The sequence below is a fragment of the Cricetulus griseus genome, chromosome 2 (genome assembly GCF_003668045.3).
Source record: "Cricetulus griseus strain 17A/GY chromosome 2, alternate assembly CriGri-PICRH-1.0, whole genome shotgun sequence".
NCBI classification, from domain to species: domain Eukaryota; kingdom Metazoa; phylum Chordata; class Mammalia; order Rodentia; family Cricetidae; genus Cricetulus; species Cricetulus griseus.
The window spans coordinates 257228102-257239228 of NC_048595.1; the positions used below are offsets into that span (position 1 = coordinate 257228102).

At 42.4% G+C, this 11127-nt stretch overlaps 1 protein-coding gene across 2 annotated transcripts in view; it reads right to left on the bottom strand.

The window, feature by feature from the left end:
• The window catches only part of Kpna5 (karyopherin subunit alpha 5), a 51569-nt gene that overhangs the window by 38838 nt on the left and 1604 nt on the right, over nt 1-11127 (bottom strand). Inside the window, exon 1 of one of the 2 annotated variants that reach the window (XM_027402108.2) lies at nt 4586-4743. The exons of the other annotated variant lie outside the window; for it this stretch is intronic. Within the exon in view, the coding sequence (XP_027257909.1) occupies nt 4586-4589 (4 nt within the window). The 5' untranslated portion in view covers nt 4590-4743. Of the gene's footprint in view, nt 1-4585; nt 4744-11127 lie in introns of those variants that run through there. 2 annotated transcript variants of the gene reach the window in all.

An 11127-nucleotide genomic window follows, 5' to 3' on the forward strand; every position in this document is an offset into this window, starting at 1 on the left:
AAAAAACATAAATACAAACATTTTTAAAGCATAAATATGAAGTGTTATGTTTGAAATATACATATTAGTTTCACATTCAGAAACTTACAACCTTTTAATAAAGCAGTATTATACTAATACATGATATGAATATTTGATGCTTATGTTATAACTTATTCCACAGGGTTTACACATGAAGACTAAACAGTAGTCTACCGCAGCATTTCAATTGTAAGTTTAATGTGACAGATACTTCATGATTACTTAATATACAATGTGGTAAGTTTGAAGAACATACCCAGGCCTTGCCAGAAACTAATATAATTAATTGCCAGGTGATGGTGGTGCACACCTTTAGTCCCAGCACTTGGGAGCAGAGGCAAATGGATCTCTGAGTTCGAGAACAGTCTCCTCTGCAGAGAGAGTTCCATGACAGCCAGAGATATACAGAGAAACCCTGCCTCGAAAAACAAAACAAAAATAAACAGAAAAGCCTTTCATCTGTCATCTCTGATATAAAATGCTAATTAGTTTGCAGATGTACAAGCAATAAAGTACACTAAAATATATGCAATATATGCATTAAATCCTGTGAGAGCACAATAAGATACAGCAGTTAACTGTCCCTTAGGAAGCTCAAAAAGGCTTCACCGTTAACTCTCTGTAGAAGGACAGAAAAGGAAAAAAAGAACAAGCATTTCAAACAGAAAGAATATATGAAGATATAATGACAAAAAATGTGAACAGTAAGAAATGAAGTGTGCCTCAACAAAGGACTCAAGGGGAAAGAGACAGGCAATGAAGTTATAAACATGAAACAAATATGAATGTCCAGCTAAGACATTCACACTGGATCCTACGGAGCACAACTAAAGAAACTAAGTGAAATCTCTATGAGCGTGCTGATGATGTTAATTGTAGTCACTGTAATTGCAATAGATGAATACTGACTTTAGGAGACTCTTTGGAGCTACAGATGGCTGAAAATGCTGGTCAAAGGGTCCTGACTCAATCATCCAATGTCATGGAGAGTCACAAAAAGAAAGGTGACCAGGAAAACTCTTCCTGGTATTCACATTTCAGTGAAAAAACAGCAAGAGGAAAGGAAACCATAAAGAAACAGGGCAGAGAAGAGAATAAGGGAAAATAAGGGAGTGGGATGAGTGCAAGAAACAGGAGCCAGATAAGTATTTGAGCTGTACTGACATTAATAACACACTCCTAAATACATTTTATTCTTCTATTGATTAATCAAGCAAACAAGCCATTACCAAACCAGACAGCCGATTTAGTAATCAGAAGTCACTGGTAAAGACAGTAAAACAAAGCTCACTACTAATGGAGTTCAAATTAGAACATAATGGCCTAAGGACTCAAGAATGAGGGGAAAGGTTTGTTTGTGGATTGGAGGCCTAGCTTACTGGTAAACTACGCGCTCAGAATATATAGCACATTTATAGCTAGTCAAAATCCAGTTTTAACATATCTAATGTGTTTCAGCAATTCATATAAACACCCATGTGGTGGTCTGAATGAGACTGGGCATCATAGGCGCCTATGTTTGAAAACATGGCCCCCAGTTGATAGAACTAATTGGGAAGGATTAGGAAGAAAGGTGTCACTAGGGGCAGGCTTTGAGATTTCAAAAGTCTTGGACTATTTCCAGTGTGTCTATTCCTGCCTTGTCGTTGTTTCGAGATGTGAGTTCTCAGTTACTGCTCCAGTGCCATGTGCCATGCTGTTGGCCTGCTGCCATGTCCCTATCATGATGGTCATGGACTCTATCCCCCCCAAAGTAGTGAGACTCAAATAAACTCTTCCTTCTAAAATTGCCTCGGTCATGGTATCTTATCACAGCAATAGAAAAATAACTAAGTCAACCTACAAACAATAACTAGGGATTGTTAAATGAAGGTTAATTAATTACACTGTATGCATTATTCTCTATTTTATACATTCTGAACATTAAACTGGAGAGGTGGCTCCGTGGTTAAGAGTGTATTGCTCTTACAGAGGACCACAGTTTGCTTACAACACCAGGCAGCTCACAAATCCCCATCACTTCAGCTCCACAGGAATCACTGCCTCCAGCACCTGCACTCACACACCCATGGATAAAGAATTTTAAATGATAAAAACAAATTTAAGATGAAAATGCATTTTTAAAAATCTCTCTAATTTCACTAACAGTTTAGGCTTAAGTAGAAAAACAAGAAAAAACTAATTTCTGAAATAACTCAATATTAGTTACTGAAATACTCTATTTGTAGAAATAAATCTTTTACAACTTTTCTCAACTAAATATGTAGCATTTTCTAGACTACTGGCATCTAAACATTTTTGAGCACATATTTTTATATATGTAGAATACATATACCCACCTTCAATATTTATTTATTTGTGTATGTCTATGCTCCTCTGTATCAACACCAGAGGTCAACATCAGGCTTCATTCCTCAGGAGTCATCCTGCCTGTCTCATTCCTAGCAATGGGGATCACAAAAGTGATCCATGGTTGCTCTATTTTTAAAGACAGGATCTCACTTTGTAGTTCTGGCTGGCTAGAACTTGCTCTACAGACCTGGTTGTCCTTGAACTCACAGAAATATGCCTAGCTCTGCCTCTCAAGAGCTGGGATAAAAGACATGCACCACCATGTCTGGCCCAAGTGCTGCATTTTACATGGGTGCTGAGGATTAAAGGTCCTCATACTTAGCCAGCTAGCTCCCCAGCCTTTTCAATATTTGTAGCAGGCTTTCTTGCACTGACCGTCCCCAAATCATGACTTATTATTTATGAATGCTCGACCTTAGTTTAGGCTTCTTTCTAGCTAGCTTTAAAAAAAAAAACAAAAAACTTACATTAGCCCACGTCTATTATCTATGTGCTGCCCTGCTTTCCTGCTTCCTCTGTGTCCAGCTCCTTTTTTTCTCTACTAGCTAGCCCCACCTATCCCTCCTCTGCCTAGCTGTGGCCATTCAGCTCTTTATTAGATCAATCAGGCGCCTTAAGCAGACAAGGTAGGTAAAACAGCAACACATCTTTACATAGCACAGCATAAACAAATACAACACACCTTTATATAGCTAAACAATTATTCTACAACACAAACAAATGCAACACATCTTTACATAGTTAAGCAAATATTCTATTCCACAATGAATATTTATCGCTACACATATATTACTATCGTATTTATTACTCCATTGTGAAAATGACAAAACTAGTCATTTTCCTCAAGGAATCAATTTAAAATGTAAAGGAACTGAAGTGCTAATCTTTACTTCTCACATTTGTTTGGATCACTTTGGGCCCTTTGCCACCAAACTTTTGCACTCCAGATGCTTCTTAGATTATCAACAAATTTGTAATCCAAATAAAATGTAGCTCCAAGAACACATATTACTTTATTTTTCTTCAATGATACTGTCTGCATCTTTGCCCTCTTCATTGTGTTATCTCATTCAAAGAAATTTACTTAGCTGGAAAACAAGTGTTTAAGGACTGAAATTAAAAGGCTGGAATTTCACACAAAAAAAAATATATGAAATATAAGAAATGCTATGCAGACATCTTAAATTTGCCAAACTGGGTTTTTCCATTCATAAACTTATTTTTATGCAGTTCTTATAAAAACCACATTGGTTGAAGTTGGGCGCATAATTGTAATTGAACTTTCAAGGGTCTTTGTTTTTCTGATATGTGTTAATGCAATTTCCCAAGTCAGTAAAGTTTAAAAATGACAGGGAGAGGAGTGCCAACTCTGAGCTCCTACGACCACACACACACACACACACACACACACACACACACACACACACACACACACACACACACACACACACACACACAGACACACACACACACACACACACACACACAGACACACACACACACACACACACACACACACACACACCACACACACACACACACACACACACACACACACACACACACACACACACACACACACACGGCTTCGATGTGAAGCAAAGTTTCCTGCCTTCGTTTAGCAACCCTTTTCCCCACAAAACACTAGCCATTCTTGAATACTGAAATTGAGAGACAAGCCAAAAAGCCTCCAGTCTTTTTCCCTTGTTTTTTAGTGTGTAGAAAACGCTCACGCTTAAATGTCAGAGTTGACACCTCGCTGCGCCCTCTCACAGCTTCCGAACCCCGACGTCTAACTTGCCTTACATTTTCATCTAGAGCCGGGGAAGCCAGCTGACAGAAAGCAGCACGCAGCCCAGGGTTGCTGGCTCTGGGACGGGAGGCTAAAGACACCGCCCGGGGGCAGCTCGGAGGGTCCGCTAGCCGTCGTCCTGTCTCTCCTGCGGGCACTGTGGCGTTTCCCGAAGGTGACAGCCGCTGCTCACCGGGAGGGACAGACGACTGCTGACGGAAAATCACCTCCGGGAACCGCGGCGAGCAGGACGGAGAGCGGCGGGACGGCGAGCGCGCGGCCACGCCCCCGCAGCTGCGGCCCTCCCGGAGCCTGCGGTCCCCGGACGCTTCGCGGAGAAAGGGACCACCGTGCACCCCGGCGGCATCCCGCGGTCCCGGCCCCGCGCTGGCGCGGCCGGCCTGCGTCACTCACACTCACCCATTGGCGCGGTCCCCTCCCGAGCCCCGACTTCCAGTCTCCCGCGGTGACCACGGCGCGGACGGCACAGGGCGGACGCTCCGCCTCGGCCGCGGCTCGCAGCGGTTAAGCCACCCAAGATGGCCGCCTCCAGAGCCCCTTCCTCAGACCCTAAGCCGGCTCCCGGCAGCCCTTGCTCTCGCGGCCCGGCGGAGGGGGCGTGGCAGCGAGCTTGGTTGCAGAGGGGCGTGGCTGCTCAGCTGGTGGCACTGAAGGACATACAGCGTTGAGCAGGCTTGCCCTCCAAGGGAGCAGTTGCGCTGACCCTTAGGCTGTAGCTGTCTGTCAAGATAGTCATTAGTCTTTAGTCCTCCCTGTGCCTGCAAGGGCCAGCTCTTTTTTTTTTTTTTTTGGTCGTTCATTCATCTACCTCTGCGTTCTAGAATATTATATTGAGAGTACGTGTATACCCAAGATCCGATTTACGATCGGGGATCTAGCGCCCAAACCGGTTTTTAAGAAGCAACACAAAAACTCAAGGCTCTTGAAAGACACACAGCCTTTGCCTTCCACACTTTACAAACTTCTTGGGATGCTCTCTCTCTCTCTCTCTCTCTCTCTCTCTCTCTCTCTCTCTGTGTGTGTGTGTGTGTGTGTGTGTGTGTGTGTGAGAGAGAGAGAGAGAGAGAGAGAGAGAGAGAGAGAGAGAGAGAGAGAGAGAGAGAGAGAGTCTTTGTGTCTGTGAGTTTGTATGTGTAGCTTAAGAAATCTTTCAAATGTAATCATGACACAAGGTCTTGCTGTGGAGCCCTGGCTGGCCATCTTGTAGTTAAGAAACAATAGCCTCCTACAAGTAGGCTTCAGTCTCTGGAATGCTTGTTTCAAGTTTTGAATTTGCCATTCTTTTATAATTTTATGTAAACCTGAAGGTTTTCCACACATGTCATTTCCTATCGATGCAAGAATTAACTCCAGATGAAGTAATCTAAATTATAGCTAACCCCAATAAAAATAATCCACCCTGAAGAGCTAGAAGCTGTAATGGAGGCAGCAGACTGAGGCCCATTTGTAATGCTAAGCTCTGAATATGTACAGTAAATAGCATGATTCCTGACACAAAGAAGTTTTCAATGTATTAGAGTAACTAAGCTAGTTACGCCTGGTAATGGAAATAAGAAGAGATACAAAGTTCTTTGACTGTCCTTGTGTGTAACAGAGAAGGGAAGTTTAACAAAAGGAACCTGGACAAGACTTTTCAAATATTAATATTGTGAGCAGCCTGTCTGGTCAAGAATGAAAATGTTCTAGAGTCACATACTCTTTGCCTACCATACCATTAGAAGTAGAATCCCATGAAATTAAAATGTCTCCAGCAATCTCCTGGTGGGCAAAGGAATGGCTGAAGACCATCAGGTAGCCAGGGAGGAACCTGTGTCTTGGAGAAAGATTCACAACTTCTCAGAGCACCATGCAGGACAGACTTGGAACTGAGACAATGGTGAGCAAAGGAATGTGCCTTGTCTTTAAATACAAGTCAAGACCCCAGAGATGGGCCTGAGAGGGCACTGGATCTCTTTGTCTCCCTTCCCAATGTGGCCACATTGAAGAAGCCCCCCTTTCCTGCTTTTCACTATTTATTTGGCTCTATTTAATCAACTTATTGAGGATAGGAGGGCAGATCTAGTTGTCAGGGCACAAGCTGTGAACCTTCGTCTGGTAACCCTAATCTCAATTCCTCCTCACATTTATTTCTTTCCTGCCTCATTTAGATGGAGATTACTGTAGAATTCCATGCCCTCCACTTTTCTGATTGTACTTCTTTTCTTATTCCTGCTGAGAGAGAGAGACAGAGAGACAGACAGAGAGAGAGAGAGACAGAGACAGAGACAGAGACAGAGACAGAGAGACAGAGAGGGAGAGGGAGAGAGGGAGAGAGGGAGAGATGGAGAGAGAGAGAGATGGTGTTTTAGCAAAAAAGATCTCCTACTTTATTTCCTTCAAAATTAATTTCCACCTTTTGTCTTTTACTCCTTTGTGTAACTCTTGTTAGTTAGGGGAAACCAATTTACTATCTAATTTTGTATTTTTAAAACATTTTGTGCTTCCTGATCTTCCATCTCTTCTGTTCTATTTTCTGAGAAACTTTCTCTAAATTCCCAATGATAGATACACTTAAAATTTGTTACAGTAGTTTCTAATCCCAAGAGATGCTTGTGTTTTTAATTTAGGAATTAAGTATACTTTTCTTATCTCTTAGAGGATATTGTGGTTTTAACCTCTTCCCTTTCATTCTTATACGGTGTTTCTTCAGAACTAACTTTAAAAACATTATTTTGAGGCCAGGTAACGTGATGCACTTCTTTAATCTCAGCACTCAAGGGGCTGAGGCAGATTGATGTCTGTGAGTTGGAGGCCATTGGGGTCTATACAGCAACCTTCAAATCGTTCAAGACTACATAGTGAGACCACTTGATGAATCAGTCTGCCTTCATCTTAGGCTTGAAAGCCATCTGATAGTAAAGACTGATCTGATAGACCGGCCTGTAATCAGACATTTCTCTCCTGCCTGCTAGTTCCCAAATTACCACACAGAGACTTATATTAATAGTAAATGCTCAGTATATAGCTCAAGCTTATTACTAACTCGCTCATACATTTTAATTTAACCCATATTCCTATTTATACTATGACACATGGTGGTACCTATATTAGCATGGCACATTCATCTCCCACTCCCTCTGCATTTGACTGGTGATTCCAGACTCCAGCCTTCTCCTTCCCATCATCCTTAGTTTGGTTGCCCCGATTATACTTCCTGCCTGGCTACTGACCAATCAGTGTTTTATTAAACCAATTTGAGTGATAAATCTTTACAGTGTACAAGAGTATTCCACAGCACCACCCTGTCCACATCTTAACATTAGAATCCAACTTGTTACAAGGTCAAAATAAGAACATTCCTGTTTTCTGTACAATTTGGTTTTGACCATGCCTTGACTTATTTTCTGGAATTTGACACAACCACACCCTATAACCTAACTTTCACCCTGATAACATGTTCTGCCAAAGCTTCTACATAACCAAAATTTCCCTGAAATTCCGACAACCCTTGAAAAGCCCCTAGTCTTGCAGTTTTGGGGGCAATATAAACCTTCTCCTGTGTTCAATGCTATTTTCTCAAACCTCACTTTAGATAAATAGCCCTCCCTGTCTGCCAAAAAGTAAAGCTTGCATAATTTGACCAAAGAATTTGGGTAATAGTCTTTACTCACTTTCAGGGGGATTAACAAGACAAACTAGGTTCGTTCCTGTTTGTGATTAAAGTTCTTTTTCTCAAGGATATGGCAATGCCTCACCTGTAACCTTCACTACAAATGGTTCTGTACTGCTTACACGGTGTCTCCCCCTTCTTCCCAGTGTCCCCTGTGCCTGGAAATCCTTCCTGGCTATTGGCTGCTCAGCTTTTTATTAAACAGTGGCACATCTTCATACAGGGTAAAGGAATATTCCACAACATTATTCAGTTGGCATTATTCAGCCCTCAGGACTACAAAGAATAGATCTTCAGATTAAAATTTTTACCACAAAGGTTCTCTTTCTGCCCTAAAAAAACTCCAAGCCTCCTGTGCCTAGGCATACGTCTTCTACTCCTGGGAGGAGACTCCTTGCCTTCCCTTGTTCCAGTTAAGGATATCTGCTTCAGTAGAAAGCTGGCTCCTCTGACTTTCCCATTGCCTCCATCAATCCTAATCTAACAACTCACACTGATGAATAAGACACTGAAGAGTAAGCAAGTGAACATCCGTGGGGCTTCCTCTGCTCATCAGCTGGTGCCCTCTCCACTGGGTAACACAAGGGAAGGAGGGAAGGCTGACTCTTGTCAGACAATATTCTATCCCTCCTTCCCTCTCTCACTTTCTCTCCCCATCCTTTCTCCCTCCTCTTTCGCCCTTCCTCATTTCCTCCTTTATCATTTCTCAGGGGAGAATTTTCAAACTCTTGCCTTGGAGACACACATCAGGCCTCAGTATGAGATAGGATAAACAGGTTTAAGGGATTCTCTGTTTTCCAGGACCATGGCATTTTGTAAAGTTCCTCTATAGCAGGTTTTCTTGTGGGCCATCAGCAAGGTCCCAAATAATGACACAGAGACTTATTATTAGTTATGAATGCTCGGTCTTAGCTTATGCTTGTCCCACTAGCTCTTATAACTTGAATTAAACTGTTTCTCTTCCTTTATGTTTTTGCCTCATAGCTTTTTATCTTTCTTTCACTCTGTATATCCTACTCTGTGTTTGAGTGACTGGTGGCTGCCTAGCTGGCCCCAGGCATCTGCCTCTCTTTCTCCATTGTTCTCTTCTCCCTTCTCTCTCTCTCTCCTTGAGAGCATAGATTTCTCCTCCTATTTATTCACTCTGCCCGTCAGCCCTGCCTGTCCTTCTACTGCCTAGCTATTGGCCATTCAGATTTTTATTAGACCAATCAGGTGCCTTAAACAGGCAAGGTGAAAGAGCAACACATTTTTACATCATTAAACGAATGCAGCATAAACAAATGTAGCGTATCTTTGTCTAGTTAAAGTGATATTCCACACCTTCCTTCACCTCGCTTGAACCGTGACAATCGTCAAAACTAATTTGGTTTGCAGAACTCAAGTAACATGTTTCTCTAGATTCCTGACATCCTTGCTCTATGAACTCAAAACAATGTCTATCCAGGAGACATGTTTATGCACCACCTGCCATTCTTTTAACTGACATCCTGGTTAGTTTTATGTCAACTTGACAGAAGCCGGAGTTATTGGGAAAGAGGGAACCTTACCTGAGAAAATTCCCCCACCAGAATGGCCTGTGGGCAATCCTGTGAGGTATTAGGCATTTTCTTGATTAACCATTGGAGCCGGGATGGGCTGATGTCCCACCCAGCCTATTGTGGGTTGTGCCACCCCTGGGCAGGTGATCCCTAGTTATACAAGAAAGCAAGTTGAGCAAGCCATGAAGAACTCCTCTATGGTTTCTGCTTCTGTCCTGCCTCTGACCTCTGTCAGTGATGGAGTGTGACATGAGAGTTGCAAGCTGAAATAATTTTTTCTCCAATGTTGCTTTTGTTCATGCTGGTCTTTTTCTCTCTCACACAGCAATAGAAACCTTAATGAAACAACTCATCACTCCTTTGTTACCTTAGAAATGGCCAACCATGGGTTATGAGAAAACTTTTAAAATCTCCTTCCCACCACCCTTTCCTTGAAACCTATAAGGAATCACTTCTGGCACAAGGACCATCCCTTTCCCCAGAGCATCTCTGCTGCTGCCTGCCTGTCTCTGCCATTAATAACTCAATATATTTCTCATCCCAATGGGCAGTTTATCTCAGAATCCCTCTTGAACCCCAAACACAAAACTTTTCACTCATAGTTCAATATTTCCTGTTTTCTACTTCCTATTTTCAATCCAACACCTTGACAGCAGCCTTACCCACTGGTAGTTGCATTGTCTCTATGAGCCATTTTCTTAGTTAACTAAACCTGTCCTGCAGTCAAAGATGACTCATGTGGGAAGCCAGTGATGGGGGAAAGACCAAGGTGGAGTTTTAGCTACCCCTTGTTTAGACATTCCACAAAGTTCAGATTTGTTTTATTTACATACTACAGACTTTTGTTTAAAACAATATAAATCCTGATGATCTGAATGCATGTGCTTTTAGTCAAAGCCGACATAAAAATAAATAAACTAATAGCTTTTCTTCAAATAGCATGTTTCTGGACTTCTTTTCCTTCCTTCCTTTCTTTCTTTCTTTCTTTCTTTCTTCCTTTTCTTCCTTCATTTCTCTTTTTTCTTTTTTTGAACATCTTGTTTTCCTTTTAGTTTTGTTTTCAATATATCCCAACTGAAGTTTCCCCTCCCTCCACTCCTCACAGTCTCCCCATTTCATTTCTCCTCTCCCCTAGATCCACTCCATCCTTCCCTTCAGAAAGGAACAGACCTCTCAGGATATCAACCAAATATGTGTAACAAGATACAATAAGACTAGACTCAGACCCTCATATCAAGGCCAGGCAAGGCATCCCAGTAGGAGGAAAAGGGTCCCAAGAGCAGGTGAAAAAGTCAGAGACATCCACTCCGTGATTGCCGCTTCAGTCTCTGTGAAGCCCATAAGCCCTGCTTAGTTGATTCTGTCATCCCTGTTCTCCTGGTATCCTCAATCCCTGTGGTTCATGCAATCCCCAACCTCTTCTGCAGGGTTCTCCTGGCTCCTAGGGGAGGGACTCGATGGAGATCTCCAATTTGGGCTCTCTCCACCTAATGTTGGTCTGTGGGTCTCTGCATCTGCTTCCATCAGCAGCCAGCAGAGGCTTCTCTTATGACAACTGGGCTAGGCACCAATCTATGAATATAGTAGAATATCATAGGCATCATTTTATTGATTCAGCCCCCCTCCTCTATTCTAGGTCTCTGGGCTATCCAAGTCTCAGGGCTATCCAGCCTCCAGTTCCTGGTCATCCAGGCAGTATTCGGCAGGGGCTCCCTCTCATGGTATGGTCCTCAAATTAGACCAGTCTTTGG